The sequence below is a fragment of the Anarrhichthys ocellatus genome, unplaced genomic scaffold (genome assembly GCF_004355925.1).
Source record: "Anarrhichthys ocellatus isolate YVR2014 unplaced genomic scaffold, GSC_Weel_1.0 scaffold172, whole genome shotgun sequence".
In the NCBI taxonomy this organism is placed as follows: Eukaryota; Metazoa; Chordata; class Actinopteri; order Perciformes; family Anarhichadidae; genus Anarrhichthys; species Anarrhichthys ocellatus.
The window spans coordinates 103,400-120,663 of record NW_022280202.1 but is presented as its reverse complement, the minus strand read 5'-3'; the positions used below and the strand labels follow the sequence as shown (position 1 = coordinate 120,663).

General features: G+C 41.9%; 1 protein-coding gene across 10 annotated transcripts in view; it reads left to right on the top strand.

Annotated features, from left to right (window-relative positions):
• Positions 1-17: 17 nt before the first annotated feature.
• Positions 18-17,264, top strand: part of LOC116400455 (voltage-dependent N-type calcium channel subunit alpha-1B-like) — a 72,656-nt gene continuing 55,409 nt past the window's right edge. For 7 of the 10 annotated variants that reach the window (XM_031878294.1, XM_031878295.1, XM_031878293.1 and 4 more), the window contains exons 1-17: positions 18-853; positions 1,839-2,054; positions 2,549-2,661; positions 2,819-2,931; positions 3,016-3,147; positions 4,273-4,345; positions 4,429-4,546; positions 4,647-4,714; positions 5,438-5,544; positions 7,611-7,676; positions 8,807-8,842; positions 9,571-10,359; positions 10,911-11,104; positions 11,731-11,827; positions 13,527-13,656; positions 15,224-15,283; positions 15,697-15,803. In XM_031878294.1, the coding sequence (XP_031734154.1) occupies positions 670-853; positions 1,839-2,054; positions 2,549-2,661; positions 2,819-2,931; positions 3,016-3,147; positions 4,273-4,345; positions 4,429-4,546; positions 4,647-4,714; positions 5,438-5,544; positions 7,611-7,676; positions 8,807-8,842; positions 9,571-10,359; positions 10,911-11,104; positions 11,731-11,827; positions 13,527-13,656; positions 15,224-15,283; positions 15,697-15,803 (2,603 nt within the window). In that variant the 5' untranslated portion in view covers positions 18-669. The remainder of the gene's footprint in view (positions 854-1,838; positions 2,055-2,548; positions 2,662-2,818; positions 2,932-3,015; positions 3,148-4,272; positions 4,346-4,428; positions 4,547-4,646; positions 4,715-5,437; positions 5,545-7,610; positions 7,677-8,806; positions 8,843-9,570; positions 10,360-10,910; positions 11,105-11,730; positions 11,828-13,526; positions 13,657-15,223; positions 15,284-15,696; positions 15,804-17,264) is intronic. The other 3 variants (XM_031878297.1, XM_031878296.1, XM_031878301.1) reach the window with 2 other exon arrangements.

Below are 17,264 nucleotides of genomic sequence, written 5' to 3'. Positions count from 1 at the left end.
GTGTGTGTGTGTGTGTGTGTGTGTGTGTGTGTGTGTGTGTGTGTGTGCGCGTGTGCGCGTGTGTGCGTGCGCATTCTCCTCTTGAGCAGGCCACACTGCGTCCAATCAGAAGCCTCAGTGATTGTGGTACACATACGTAACCTGCATTGGAGGTCTCTCTTTGCTGCACCACGACAATATATGATTGCAACTAATAACAAACCAAAAAGTTCCCAGAGCACACGTTGACATATTCAGTTGATTTGTTGACCATCAGTCCAAAATCTAAAGATCGTTGCAGCCGTAGTTATAGGAATAAACAGCTCCATCTATACGTAAACATATATCCCTGTGAGAATATGAACAGCAGGCTCCTTGTTGTTTTATGGTCCATACAATACATACAGTATAACTACATCACATGATACAGAGATGCAGTCTTACTCATTAGACCTTTGCTTTATTTTGAAAATCTTCCCTTTTCTGACTTTACCTCACTGGAGCTTCATTTGAATTGGCATATAATTCAACATGAATATTGTTACAATTAAATAAAGAACACGTTTGTATATGTGCAGGTTGAATGAAGGCGTCTCACAGACTGACTAATAAATGAACGGATAACGAATAAGGTGAACTGGTCACATATGGAACTTGACAGTCAGAAACAAGTTATTACAGATTCCCCACATGCAGAATAAAAGAGGAAGATTGAGCTTGAAGAAAAGAGATGAATCAGAACAGCTGCCTTATGATGGTGTGATTGATTTCTTCTATGTTGTCCTCACAGTGCTGAAAAGGGCCAAGAAGAGTAAGAATGACCTCATCAATGCAGAGGAAGGCGAGGACCACTTCACTGACATCTCCTCTGTTGGTGAGGACGACACCTGAGACACAACCTCCCAAACGTCTTGAAGAAAAGCCAAACAGCGAGTTCACAGCGCAGGCAGCTCGGTGGACGTGTTGCTCTATGGGACAGGTTGTCCCTAGTATAACACTGACTCTCATAGCGTACACCATTGTGTTGAGTTAAGGTAGCTTAGCACAAAGAGCTACATAGGCAACATTAGGAATATCTTAAGACAATACATTCAGAGTTTTCTATCAACTTCATCCGAGGATGCAGCCATTCTCCAAACACACTCTTCACTGTGTTCATGAAACAGCATCAGTGCTGAGTGAGGTCTTCTTCCTCCTTGTGTTGAGATGTTTTTAGAGCGCCTGAAGAGATCTCATTATCCAGCAGTTCCTAATTAACACCAACGATTCTCTCTCTTTCTTACCCCTCAGATGTGTCTTCACTGCATCAGTGCAGGTCCTACCTGACGTAGAATGAATAAGAATCTTCATGTTAATGTTGATTATCAAACTGATAAGGAAACCATGGGTCATATTCTGAATATCGAATGAGTTAGTGTGGATCTGCAGCTGATTCAGTGTGAGTCAGATGTCTGATTAAAATAGATGAGGAGATGAGGAGCCCACTCGTCCTCCTGTGCTAGTGATGAAGTTCTAATAGAGCTTCTCCTTCTCTTTTGTGTCCAGTCCCACTTGAGCTTTGGGCTTAATTTAAGTAACAGAAGGTTTGATGTAGTTCAGGCTGAAGGCACTGTGCTCTACACAGCTTCACTTTGCTACTTGGCAGGTAAAGCTCATGAGAATATGAAAAAGTTATTTTATATTTTCATTTCAGTTCATAATTCTTAGTGTTTGAGTGGAGCTCACCTCTCTAACGTATGGGCTGGATGTGTGTATGGAGCACACTGCTCTGCAGTTAGTCCACCCTCTTGATGTTGTGAGACCACCGTAGTTCAAGACTTGGTAACTTTATTGCATCGCGTATGTTTTTGCTCCCACTGCCCCCCCAGGCTCGCCGTTTGCCCGGGCCAGCTTGAAGAGCAAGAACGAGAGCTCGTCTTACTTCAGGAGGAAAGAGAAGAGGATGCGCTTCACAATCCGCCGTCTGGTCAAGTCCCAGAGCTTCTACTGGACTGTGCTGTGTCTGGTTGGCCTCAACACGCTGTGTGTGGCCATCGTACACTATGACCAGCCTGACTGGCTCACCTTTGCACTCTGTGAGTTCCAGCAGCTTATTCATAGTGAATCATTGTCATGTAACCCAATATTCCTATATGCCACTATTTATCCTACCAATATTATTATATTTGACCATTCATTTGAATGGGGGGGGGGGTTAGATTTCCTAACTTCAAGTCACTGTAACGTAACCTTGCCGGCATGCTATATTGAGTGAACCTGCTTTCTCTACTTCCTGTTTGCTTCCTCATCTGCTCAGGCATATAGAACACGTTGGTATCCTGCTTTAGACAGATGTGCAAACATATATCATACAAGTACTATTGTACATTTCAGCACATACACCTCACACACTCCATCATGGCAGTGCACAGCATTGTGTTCTCAAACAATAGACTCTTTCTATGTGTTATTTGCTGAGGGCACAGCTGAACGGGCAGCAGTAGGTGCTCTATTGAATGGTAGAGATGAGCAGGAGGCCCTCTTAAACCCGGGGCATTGATCTGTGTGTGTCCTTATTGTCCCTGCACAGACCTAGCAGAGTTTGTCTTCCTGGGCCTGTTTCTGGCAGAGATGTCCATGAAAATGTACGGCCTCGGACCCCAGAACTACTTCCACTCGTCATTCAACTGTTTTGACTTTGGGGTGAGTCATCCTGTTGAGCTGGGAGTTCAATCAGTCCCCAGTGGATGTCAGAGTGTGAGCATGCGTAGAGTCATTTAAAGGTTTTAGAAAGAATGCCTGTTTATGGCCAGAGTAGTACAATATCTGGAGCGTTTGGAAATGAAAGCTGTGTTTGCAGGTGATCATTGGCAGTATTTTTGAGGTGATTTGGGCTGCCATCAAACCCGGGGCCTCATTTGGGATCAGTGTCCTGCGGGCTCTGAGGCTGCTCAGGATCTTCAAAGTCACAAAGTGAGTCATCACGACTGTCTACCTGTGCGGGACACTCGTTATGCCAGAATATCGCTGCATCTCTTCATATGTCTGTGTGCGTAGGTACTGGAACTCTTTGAGGAACCTGGTCGTCTCCCTTCTCAACTCCATGAAGTCGATCATCAGCCTGCTGTTCCTCCTCTTCCTCTTCATCGTGGTCTTCGCTCTGCTGGGCATGCAGCTCTTTGGTGGCCAGTGAGTCATTTGTTTCTCCTGCTGCTGCTCATGAGTTCTACCGTTTGTTTAAGATTGATGCAATTTGCATAACAATTATCAAAGTTGTAACTCTGATCTGAACACCACTGTTCATAGATAGGAAAGAGGTAATATTCTGTGCCAGGTCATCCTCCACTCAACATCTGTTCTCCCCAGCTGCAATGCTGCTGCTGCAGCAGTCAGCAATGGGAGTCAGTCCATTACCTTCTGCACCTTATGTTAAGCAATAATTATTCATCTGTCAGAAGATGTTTGTTTGCCCGAATACACTGAACCATGAATATTTGGAAAATTTAAATATTTTTATTTACTTACTACTTTTATTATTGTTTTGTTGGTTTTAGTATTGTTTACTCAGCTAGTTATTATTGTTATCATTATGTATAGTAAATAATAATAAAACAGACATTACTGAGGCTCAGACTGTCCCAGTGTGTGTGTATCCCTGGAACACTGACGCTCTCCTCTGGTCCAATCATACACAGATAGAAACGCTGTGGACACAGGCAAACACTAATGCAAATTGCATAAAACATTTTAGAAATCAGCACTGTATCAGAGCATCACTGACTGATGACATTTCTGAGTAGACTTCAACCTATTTGAAAAAGTATTTATGAAAGGTGTGAGAATTGAGCAAAAGCAGTCCAGAGTTCAGAGATGAGATGAGATGGATGATAACTGATAACTCTTTCAGAAACATGCAGCAGCAAGTGTAAACATTTAAGCCAAAGATAATTAAACTAAACCATAAGGAAATAAACCCATATTACACATGCTGCTGGAACACATGCAGTGTTCTACCTCTACTGTCTTTTAATGAGATCTAGACTAAAGAAAAGTTCTCGTGCATTTTGAGAAGGCACGAGAATCGGGGCGTGCTCTCTAACTAGGTCCCGGTAGACACAGAATGTCAGCAATAGCACAGCTCATCTATTTAAGAAGAATAACCACTCAGAGATCAGCCGTGAGGGCACACAGACGACTCAGATGTAATCGACATATATTGTGCTGCAGACGATGAGCTCCTCCATCTTCCAGAAGGTGGAGGAGGGACTGTGACTGTGTTGTGGCTTTACAGCTTGATTACATTCCTCCCTGCAGATTTAATTTTGAAGATGAAACGCCGACAACCAACTTCGACACATTCCCAGCAGCGATCCTCACCGTGTTCCAGGTAAAGGTCAACTCCATCATGCTCTTTGCCTGCTCTGCTTGTACTGAACCACTGAACTGACTCAGAGACTGTGTCTCCTGCAGATCCTCACTGGGGAGGACTGGAATGCAGTCATGTACCACGGGATCGAATCACAGGGGGGCGTTCGCCGGGGAATGTTCTCCTCAATTTATTTCATCGTTCTCACTCTCTTTGGGAACTGTATCCTGCTATCACTGTTACCTCTGTGGTTGACTGGCAGCCGTGTCACTTGATTCTGTCTTTATCGATCTGATCTTTTCCTTACACCACAAATAACCAGACACGCTTCTCAACGTATTCTTGGCCATTGCTGTTGATAACCTCGCCAATGCCCAGGAGCTCACTAAGGTGCAGTATTCATTTATAGCTTGAGACACTCTGGCTTCATAGCTGATTACAGGAAGAGAGAGAGACAGAAGCACCGTCTCACCACCGCATCCTTCAGTAAAGTACTGTACCGCGCCGCTTTGGCCGATTGCTTACACACTTGTTGTGGAATTTGGCTGATTGGGTCAAAACTCAACACAGAAGCCAAAAGGGACACAAGAATATTTCACTTCCTGTCAAAATGAAACTCTGCATCCAATCCGATCAATCCTTTTTCAAAACGGCATTTTTGCAACAAAATGAAACACACGCGCATCATCTGAATTGTTCTGTCAAAGCAACAACATACTGCTGTCTTTGGTACTTTGTTTTTAATTTCCTTCATGTGTGTGTGTGTGTACTTCATGTGTGTGTGTATGTATGTTTGTATGTGTGTGTATGTGTGCATGTATGTGTGTGTACTTCATGTGTGTGTGTGTGTGTATGTATGTTTGTATGTGTGTGTACGTGTGCATGTATGTGTGTGTACTTCATGTGTGTGTGTGTGTGTATGTGTGTATGTATGTTTGTATGCATGTGTGTGTGTGTGTACTTCATGTGTGTATGTATGTTTGTATGCATGTGTGTATGTGTGCATGTATGTGTGTGTATGTATGTGTGTGTGTATGTGTGTATGTATGTGTGTATGTATGTGTGTGTGTATGTGTGCATGTATGTGTGTGTGTTTTTCCACACACTGTTCAGGATGAAGAAGAGCAAGAGGAGGCCATCAATAAGAAGCTTGCACTCCAGAAGGCCAAGGAGGTAAAGGAGGTCAGCCCCATGTCAGCCACTAACATTTCCATCACAGCGTAAGTCAACTTCTTCTAATGTTCGTCTCTCTCAGCACACACACACACACACACACACACAGAAGACAGGATTCCAGGCCTCTTTGTTCTGTAGCTATGTTGCTCTTGCTAAAGACCATTTCTGTGTAATGCCAATCCACACACTGTTATTCAGTGCCCACATATTGTTTTGGTTTGGATTAATAACTTTTAACTCTAGCCTAAATAATGTAAACAACATATATAGCAGACGGCAGAATATAAAACAACTCTGCACATAATAATTCAGCACTTCAATATTGCAACACACACAAGGAGCAGTCCATGGCTATAGCTACATGGAGAGTGAATATTGGATTTGTATACTTCAGGTGGACATAAACCCTTTTCTAAATGAATGTTAGTGCTAATGTTGTTTGCTGAATGTGTCAATAGAAAACTGCTAACATGTTCATTATAACAAGTTTAATATAATAATCTGTCAGTGTTGTGATTTTGACTTATTTAGATGCCTATAAGTGGCTAAAGAAATACATTAATGCATCCAAACCTACTGCAAGAGCTACTAGACAACTCTTTTTTAAAGTTGAAGTTGTGGCCCATTTAAACCAGTTAAATGAACTCTAATCTAAAGATTCTCACACACAGAAAAACAGCAGGCCATTTTACCATCAGTAGAAGTATAAAGTAATTACATAGAAAAGTTTTTAATCAGAACATGCCAAGTACACCTGATCTCAAATCCGTAGTCTTGACCATATCCAGTACATTTGACCAGTGGCAGGCCGTGCATGTTATAGCTGGGCCTTCAGTGCTGTCCTTCAGCTGAAACACCTCCTAATAATCTCATGATGGCGCCACAGCTACGGTTATTTGTTTCTAGTGGTGTAACAATACACGTATTCGTATTAAACCTTTCAGTACGAGGCTTACTAACCGAACAATACCTTTTGAATAATACTAGTGCATTTGGAAAATGCAGAAGCTTAAATTGTGGGAAACATAATGTTTTCTGTGAGGCACCGTGTGTGTTCTGGGAGGCTACGCTAAACTAGCTCAACAAACAATAACTCCGCACATGACGGGATGCTTCGTAATTAACGGACAATGCATATAGTCCAAATCTATATAACACAATGACGAGAACAAACTCACACAAACTCGCATTCTGCTGCACACTGGAGGGCCATTCAGATGTTAGATGTAAAGAAACAAACCAGTTGACTTAAAGACAAACTCCATCCTCCTTTCTTTGTTGACTAAGAGTTTAATCCGGTTAAATCACAACTCACTAATCAGTTTCTCCTCCTTCAGCCATTGAGTGTCACAATTCTCACGTGCTCGCCCACTGACCAATCACAGCACACGCTGCACCTCACTGCAGAGCTGCACCTGCACACTGAGCTGCACGTAATGCTGACGTAGCTATAGGCCAGCTAGCAGGCTCTGACACGTCAAAGAATACGCCCAACATGTCAAACTAAAGACCTGATTGGTTGAACACTATGACAATCATCAATATCGTCCCCATTCACTTAAAGTGCACATGGATTCACTTGTGAGTCTGCAGGCCTCTGCCTCTGTTCTTACCTAGAGACACAGAGGTGAAATCTGATTGGATAAAAGCTCTACTTAAAACAAGCTGCACTGGAAGCAGAGCAACTGAGGAAGACAGTAGCTGTGCAATGAGAACATAAGATAATGGGGAAATATTTATATAAATTATAATACATGTAGTGTATTTAAGAACAATGATTAAATTATAAAATAGTTATAACTTTGTGCTGGTCTTTGCATTCCTTGTTAAGTGAAATGTTGCTCGTGCAGAGATGTCAGTATTACGTTGCTCTATCACGTCTTAGATTGATGGTATATCTACTAACTGTAACCATGGCAGTCAAAGTGTCGCTGACGCTCCATTTGCTCTCTGGTTCAGGCTCAGCCATGTGTTTCTGAGCTCTGACTGTCCATTGCATTGAATTGTGATGGGAGCCTAAAAGACACAGAGAAGATGGTGTCTGGCTGTTCTTCTGACTTCATCCTCTATGATGTTCCCTCTCCCCCATTTTTGTTCTGTGCATGTGCAGTTTTCTAACACGCGGTCGAGGTAACACGCACTCTAGCAGCTCATCCGTCTGCAGCGTTAACTCACTGTGAGTTGTTACCTCTCTGTTACAATGTTTGAATCCTCCCATCACCTCCTCTGTCTAACCATGTCTTCCTCTGGTGTCATAATGTCATTCTTCTGTATAAATTGTCCGAAATAACATGATGTGATCACACCTTCTGATAGCGTCCGTTTCAATATCTCCGTTCCTGTGTTCTGTTTTTATTGTTTCCCGTAGATTTGAAGATAGTACATATCGTTGTTCACACTGTATGTGTTGATTATGTACATTTTCAGTTGTGATTCATTTCCCCAAGCTGGTTTTAAATAAGCTTTGGGCTTGTTTTATGCAGATGAAGAACACGACTGCTTAGTGGAAGCAAAGACAGATGCTGAGTGACTTCCTAGTTAAATACAGCAGTTGTTGAGTTACTAGCCTTCTTCATCGTCACTAAAAGAAGCTTTACTAACTTAATAACCATGAAGAAGAGGTAGTCACAATAATAAGACGACCAGATACTTTACACTCTACCACACTACATCCAAAATGGATTATTAAATGACTTTAAGACGACTAAGAGGCGGCTATAAGTTGTGTAATATGCACAACTTTGTTGCCTTCAAGCAAGAGAGGGTTTACCAGCCACGTCTTAGATCAGATCACACATCACCACTCTCTTATTATAAAGCATTTGGGCACATTGTTGTAATTTCATTTGGAGAAATCAAATTATCATCGGTAAAAAGCTCTGTAGCTCAAACACCTGAGAGGAACAGATTGGGTAAATGGATGCTCTGGAGTGCAGATTTCAGGTACATACAGACACCAGTACTTTTACACTGTAAACAGGTCAATGGATACACACTGTTTCTTTAGTTACATGTCGTGAGATATTAAAAGAAAAGCTATGAAATTAGGTTTAGGTTACTTTAATAACATCAGTTCTCTGAGGAGCATCAGTGTGATGTCCAGCTATGCGTCGTAGTGAAACATTGTAACAAATGCTATGAAAACCAAACATTTATTATGTTTGTCTCCTGTCCCCAATTATTTCCCTGCTTCTTCTCAGCAACATTTTCCTTTTGAGTTTTTGTATATTTCTTCTTCTGAAGCTTATTTTTCCCCTCTGTATTTCTGCCCATTTGAAGTTCCTTCTCCCCTTTTTGTGTTTGTAGGAGTTATGTCTGCACCCCAGTCCATCACTACCTGAGGTAAACCCAACCGCCTGCTAGCAAGGTGGTCCATGATGATGATCACATGCTTAAGAACATACTTAATCGTTATCTCATTATGTTCCATTCATCAAAGCAAGGCCATGTGAATAATACGCCGCCACCCTTCATTCTTCTCGTGCACACATTTGTAGGAGCTTCTCTGTTCATTCAGTAAGTCTGCACCAAGTATGCTTCTGTGGGGAAAGTTTAGTGAACAGACTTGTCTCTTACAGAGATGGCCTCGTAAGATGAAATCTCCCACTGTGAAGAGATAGCACTGCTTTTTTAACACACTCTCAAAAGAGCATGCATTCAACCATTTCAAAGTACTGTAACACACACAGACCGTGCGGTCAAAGCATGTAATGTGGCCATGCTTAGCCATGGACGAGCTCTCTCCACAGTAGACCATGGACCCAATGGACCCAGGGGTTTGCTGTGTTGGAAGCTCCATTGCACCTTGTTCATATTGTAAATCATTCAGCATGGAGGGAATGTGTGTGCCATCCTGAGATGTCAAATGAAATATACTACTGGTATTATGTGCCATGAAGTATAAAGTACATACATACTGAATGTGTCATGCCTGCCAGTGTATCCATTGGGAATGCTTATTCCCTTTGTAGAAATGACAAACACTGACATCAAGTGTGTAAAAATGATTTTATATGGTAATATGAATCTCAGGAGTTTTGGTTTGTCTGGTTCTTCTGCCCCTCCTCTAGTAAGGAGCAGCAGAAGTCGATAAAGACGATGTCGGTGTGGGAGCAGAGGGCCAACCAGCTGAGGAGGCAGAACCAGGCAAGCTGCGAGGCCCTCTACAGTGAGCTGGACCTCGAGGAGCGTCTCCACCTGACCTCGGCCCTCCACATCCGGCCCGACATGAAAACCCACCTTGACCGTCCGCTAGTTGTTGAGCCTTGCGAGGGGCCTTTGCTTGCTGGCCACCAGCACCACCATCACAAGCCCTGCATGCCAGAGGCAGCGGTGACTGCCACTGACCCTCCTCCTCCTGTGCCTCACCAGCCTCGGCACCACCACCGCCACAGAGACAGGGACCGGGCCAGAGGGAGACAGGAGACGAATGAGAACAGTGGCACCAGTAAGGACGGGGGCCATCATGTCCATCACAGCCACTCCAAAGACCACGAAGGCAGCCGGGGAAAAGAGGGGAAAAGTGAGAGGTCCCGCAGCCGAGAGAGAGGCAGGAGACAAAACCATCAGAGCTCAGTGGATGACAGCGGAGGTGGAGGAGTCACGAGCGAGAGAGAGCATCGGCATCATCATTCACACCGGCAGACCAGAGGGGGCAACGGGACAGTAAACAGTGGAGGCAGGGCAGAGCGAAGATCCCGCCACAAAGATGGACTATCGTCGAACAGGAATGGGGATCGACATTCCAGAGGAGACAGTGGAACCACTGGAAAGAAGAGGAGACATCGGACTCATGGATCCAGGGGCCAATCAGTAGAAGGAGAGGAGTCCAACGAAAAAGAGAAGAACCACAGTAACAGGTAAAAAAAATTCATTCTCTCATTGACTGACTATGCATATGTGTATGTCCCATAAATAAAAGAAATGATGTTATGTACTGCTATGTATAAGGAATATCTTGTTTTTGTCACATATTTTGATGTGCATTTTGGTTTCAGTGAATGCAACGACCTTAATAAAGTAATCACAATCCCTGCGTATTGCAGCTCCAGAAACCTCCTTCAAAACTTCGACAGTATTGGGACACTGTCCTTAAAGATGAAAGTCAGCATTTAAACCTCATCGTCACTGGCTTGAGAACGGAGCCAAACCAATGACAGCACGTCACTGTCCTCATCATTTTGAGTCCACTTGCCTTTTGGAATAGAGTAGAAATTGTTACTGAAAGAGCTCATCACAGAATTCAGTGACCCTGCAGTATTAGATGTTCTACTGGTCTGTAAATGTTAAGCCATATCCATCTGCATGTGTGACGTCAAATTGAATGCAAGTGACGATTTCATTGTTTAACCCCCAGGCCATCACGATGAGGTATTATTTGAAAATGTACAGTATATTAATATCCTTTCAGGGACAGATTTGGTGAAACAGAGGGGGCGTCCCTCGCCTTCTCCCCCCAGCAGGGCTCTGGGGGGGCCAGCTGGCCTCCTGACCAACCAGAGGACTCAGACAACCACAGGAACGTCAGAAGAACTGGCCAAACCTCCATCCAAATTCCTCCTGTGACTATCACCTCCCCACCTGGAGACCCCACTTTCATACAAAGTCAGTAACAGAATGCAGTCATAATTTAACTTCCATTGCAGACATTTTATTGAATGGTCTTTTTTTTCATAGCCACATAAAGTTAAACCGAGTATGGAGGAGATGTCCATTTTTGAGAAGAAAGGAACATGAGAAAATTCATAAATACATGAGTTTCTCCAGCGTGTGCCCCACAATCATTTTTTTTAAAGTATACAAAATAAAAGATTGTCTTGAATCCATGACTGGAGAAGAACAGGAAGACTGTCCAGCCAAAAGGTCTTTCATAGTGATTACAGAGTATGAGATTGTATCAAATACTTCACGGTTTGTAGCAGGAGACAGCCAGACAGCCAGACCTCGGGTAAACGGTAACAGGGAACATTCTTTCATGGTGTCATACTTTGCTATTCAGGTGGAAGAAGATATCAAATTTATTCTCCAATGGTGTTTCAAGGACAATAAATTAGATGTGATGATTGTTGCGAATTGCGATTCAATGCCACTCTGCCATGTCGATAGTTAAATTAATTTAATATAAATGACCTCCTGTATGTGGGGAGGAAAGAGGCCGCTTAGAGATAGTTAAATGTGAATGTCTCCAGTCTTGCCTGTTTTGCTTTAATTCATCTATCTTCTCTCCTCAGTGAAGAGTATTGACTGTGAGACAATGCCCACGCATGAGAGTGGACCCAGACCCATCCTGCCTTACAGTTCTATGTTCATCTTTGGACAAACCAACCCGTAAGTCACCTCCACCTCCAAGGACCACCCACATGCTATGTGAGACAATGTTTGCTCTTTCATTTCATATCTATGAACGATCATATCATCACATAAATACAAGGAATCTGTCAATCCTACACCACAGCCCTAAACCTTCACATGGACACACTGTCAATCAGCAACACACTCACAGCAGCCGGTAGTAACTGATCTCTGTGTCGCACATTAACACCGATCATTTTAACTCAAGCTTCTCCACTCACTTGTGTGCTGATGAGAATAACTTGATTTATGAGGTCAGAGTATGTTTGGCTGTAATAGTTTATGTCTACATATCTACATAGATTCCATACGTACAGTAGCTGCGGCTTCTAGCCTGTATATTTACCTTTGCTATATAATGCATTATAAACCTATGATGCACTATAAACTGCTTATAACACTGTAAGAATATAGTTGCAACCACTCATAAATGTTCATAATGCATTATAATTGCTTTACACTCACTGACTGATCATAGTGTATTATAACTGGTCTAGTTGTAATACATGCTTTTATAATGCATTATAATATGCAGTATAATCATATAATGCATTATACGTATATTTAAAATGTGTTATAGATGTGGGCTTGCAAAAAAATATCAGTGGCCAGCAACTATAAATTATTATGGCACTTGTCTTTACAAGTCATTATAAATTATTTTTATAAAGCCTTCAAATTTAATATTTCGGAGTGTTTCTACCTATAATTATTCAGTGCTATAAGCAGATTATAACACATTATGAGTATGTTTATAATGAGTTTTAGGATGTGTTATATGTAACATGGAAAATGCACTCCACAGAGTTCCTGCTCCAAATACATCAAGCTCCAAAGATCCACCTAATCACAATCACTCAAGCTTAAATCAACACAGAAAGCAATCAGGATATACACGTTAAGCTATCTGCATCATATGGGCATCATATCTTGATAAGAGCATTATTCGTGGGATGTACAGATGACTGTGAGGTTGTAGGTACTGCTTCGTGACAACTTTCCCTAAATGTGTGACACATTTCTTGCCCGTTTGATGTGTATTTCTATTTCTTGGATTCCCTGACTGCTTTCTGTGTGGTTGTTGGGGTGAGGCCCCACAATACAATACATTTTGCAATATACCTAACTGCAAATGATGCAGTGAGTCAACATCTGTTTTCACTATATATTATTGCAGCAAAACAGTTTTGTCAGTCAAGCAAACAGATTGACCAACACTGTCATAAAAACGTGTCTTCATGTTGCATCATGCACCTGAAACATGGAACTGTTTGTATTGCAGTCCACAGAGCCCTATCCTGCTGGATTTACCCTCAGCAGCCTCTAGTGGACTGAAAAAGCAGTTTTACTGATATGTTTAATTTGTATTAGCAATATTAATAGTTTCAATAATAAAATATCAATACTTGGTGCCCGTGTATGGATACTATTGCGACACTATGCTGTCTCCCCCCCTATTGGATTCCTCCTCAGTTCCTGTGTACAGTAAGCTTCCTGTGCGTTGGAACGTTAGCGTTGGAACATTAGCATTGGAACGTTACAAATGAACGGTGTTTCTCGTGTGAACTCGTGTGACGAACACAGGTGTGCTCCCTCTGCTGCTGCTACAGCCTCATGTCTGTTTCACACCTGTGTCCACCGCTTGCTGTTCCTCGACCTGCCTTTCTCTCCGCAGGGTGAGGCGGTTGTGTCACTACATTGTGACTCTACGTTACTTTGAGATGTCCATCCTGGTTGTCATTGCTATGAGCAGTATTGCTTTGGCAGCAGAGGACCCTGTGTGGACCAATGCCCCTCGCAACAACGTGAGTCACACAGTGTCGTTGAACTTCATGCACATTCAAATGAATATTCATCAATAGTCAAATATTATGATATTCACAACAACACGTTATAATAACTACACGCTGTCAAGCATTAGTTAAGTATGAGTAAACACTTAATTCATCCTTTATAAAGCATTGTTCCTACATTAACCTCATTAGTATGCAATTCATAACAGTTATAAATGTTTTATTCTTGATTAATAAGCTCGTCTATTATGTGTTTCATATTTTATAAATGATGGATTCCACATTTGTAAATGAAGTATTATATATTTTACAAACCAATTATTAAGGAGTTGTAGATGATTAATAACATAATTTATAAAGTGTTAGTAAATAATTAATAACCTATTTAGATTTACATTATTCATGCATTTATATATATAATGATTTAGATATGCACTGATGGTTAGGGACTATGTTAATACATGCTTTATAAATGCATATTAATATTAAAATTCATGATTAATTAAGATAGTTACTACTCGTTAGTAAAGTGTTTTGTGTGACCTCATCTAAAGACTATCTATGCCTTATAAAGCATTTATAAATGACATTGAAAGGCCAGCAGTGCCTCATAACCCATAAAAGTCTCAGTTATTTTCTTAACAGAAAAGTCAAATAGACAAAACACAAAGTGATCAAGAACATATCAATATTTATTACAAGATGCAAACAATGTACTCGTAAATACCTCTCAGCCATTCATTCATGTAAGAAACAAAACAAACTGGCTGCATATAAAACATTTGTAAATGTACAACTGGAGCTAACCAGGAGCTTTGCATATTAGTTAACATTTACTTATTTAATTATTCATTTTAACCGAGCATGTCGATCTCCACTGTTCACACTTTTCTTCAGTTGCATGTCCCGATCGCAGCCGGACGAATCTGCTCATTGTTTGCAATAAATAATGCTTTGGACGGCGGTGGTTTTAGGAAGACATCCATGAGATTATGATGAGGTCACACAAAATACTAACGAGTAGTAACTACCTGAATTAATCATGGATTTCAGTATTAATACGCGTCTATAAAGCATGTAATAACATAGTCCCTAACCATCAGTGCATATCTAAATCATTATATATATAAATGCATGAATGACATCTAAATAAGTTATTAATCATTTACTAACACTTTATAAAGGATGTTATTAATCATCTACAACTGGTTTTTAATATATATAATCCATCATTTATAAAGTATGAAACACATAATAGACGAGCTTATTAATCAAGAATAAAACATTTATAACTGTTGTTATGAATTGCATACTAATGAGTGTTAATGTAGGAACAATGCTTTATAAAGGATGAATTAAGTGTTTACTCACACTTAACTAATGCTTCACAGCGTGTAGTTATTATAACGTGTTACCAGAACATGGATACTACGTATCACCTCAGTAAGTTATTGACTCTATTCAATGCAAACACATCATCGTGCAGTGCCTGAAACAGACCTACAGACTGGTATGATATCAGTGATGATATTTCAGAATAACTGTCTGTTTCAGCACTGACTGTGTCTCTGTTCTGCAGGTGCTCAGATATCTGGACTACGCCTTCACTGGTGTCTTCACCTTTGAAATGGTGATCAAGGTAAGCATGGAGGAAAATACACATTCAGAGTACTAATGACTTCATTGGCTTCGCTGCACTTGTCTTGCTCAGTTAAACTGTGATGGCGATGTATTTAACTACAATTGATCCGAATGGAGTTGCTGACTCAGGCAGCCATTGTGACCACTGTTGTGTACTCAGGATAGCAGGCTGCACTAGTCTCCCTTTGTATTTACTATCCACTTTACTTTTACATAAATCAATGGTGATTAAATGTAAAATGATTATTACATCATTTACCATATAGGTACTTTCGGGGCAACAATAATAATCACAGAATATATTATATAATAGACTCACTGAGTATATTATAATAACATAATTTAGATCTATATCCATAAAGTACCATAAAGAGAATACCAGCTGAAGAGATAATGGTGTGTTTGGTGTAGATGGTGGACCTCGGCCTTCTGCTTCATCCTGGAGCCTACTTCAGAGACCTGTGGAACATTCTGGACTTCATAGTGGTCAGTGGGGCGCTGGTGGCTTTTGCATTTTCGTAAGTTCAACTCTCCTCCCTTTTTACCATAACTTTGTTAAGAGTTAATCCTGATCACCCTGATGGTTCGTGGTGGTCTAACCTGGTGTAATGTGTATATATACAGACAACATGTAATGTGGACTGTGGTGGCAGAAACACATCTTACAGCATCTCGTCTGACAAAAGTTCACATTCAGGCTGCTTCTGTGTGCTCATGAAACATCTGCTCACACTCTATTGTGCAACAACCCTGTCACAACTCCCCAACCAATAGAATGCCAGGTGTAGTGTTGACCAATGGTGTTGTCCCTGCCTTGTTGCGGGTGAGTGTCTCTGATGGGCGGTTACCATTTAACCTCGTCCTCCAAGGCTTTATTACGTACGCTGGCTTTTTCTACCACTTTTGGAATGAAATTAATTTTCTTATACCACAATAAAAAAATCTGAAGTATAATCAATAAGTGTTGCTCTCAAATAGAAAGACGACGCTCTAGAATCAAGATCGGAAACATATCGTAGTAGTAGTAGTATGTTTGTATCAAGAAACAGAAGCTGGAAATGTTCTGGTAAAGACTGTCACACTGTTACCGGGCAGATCCCACTGTGGTGGATACACCTCCCCTCTTGGGGGGTCCGGGAGCATGCTCTGTGCTAGATTTATGAAGGATGTTGTGCTCTAGTAAATGATTTAAGCATAAACAATATGAATGGCGATGGAACGGCAAGAAAGTCTCACCCACAATGCATGGTTAACGAGACGGGGTGCGTGTTTCCAGACGGGTCGGGGGGTCGCTGACATGACTGTAGAGGCAGCTGTTTAAAGAGTCTCATAAGAATCCACAAACAAATGTCAATGCACAAATACATTCAGAGTGATTTGTGTCTGTAAATCTGTATCTGTGCTTTGACCTGAGGCCAGTGGTGAACTTTAACTGAGGCCAGTGGTGAACTTTGACCTGAGGCCAGTGGTGAACTTTGACCTGAGGCCAGCGGTGAACTTTGACCTGAGGCCAGCGGTGAACTTTGACCTGAGGCCGGCGGTGAACTTTAACCGAGGCCGGTGGTGAACTTTGACCTGAGGCCGGTGGTGAACTTTGACCTGAGGCCGGTGGTGAACTTTGACCTGAGGCCGGTGGTGAACTTTGACCCGAGGCCAGTGGTGAACTTTGACCCGAGGCCAGTGGTGAACTTTGACCCGAGGCCAGTGGTGAACTTTAACCCAGGCCGGTGGTGAACTTTAACCCGAGGCCGGTGGTGAACTTTAACCCGAGGCCGGTGGTGAACTTTAACCCGGGCCGGTGGTGAACTTTGACCCGAGGCCGGTGGTGAACTTTGACCCGAGGCCGGTGGTGAACTTTGACCCGAGGCCGGTGGTGAACTTTAACCCGAGGCCGGTGGTGAACTTTGACCCGAGGCCGGTGGTGAACTTTAACCGAGGCCGGTGGTGAACTTTAACCGAGGCCGGTGGTGAACTTTGAC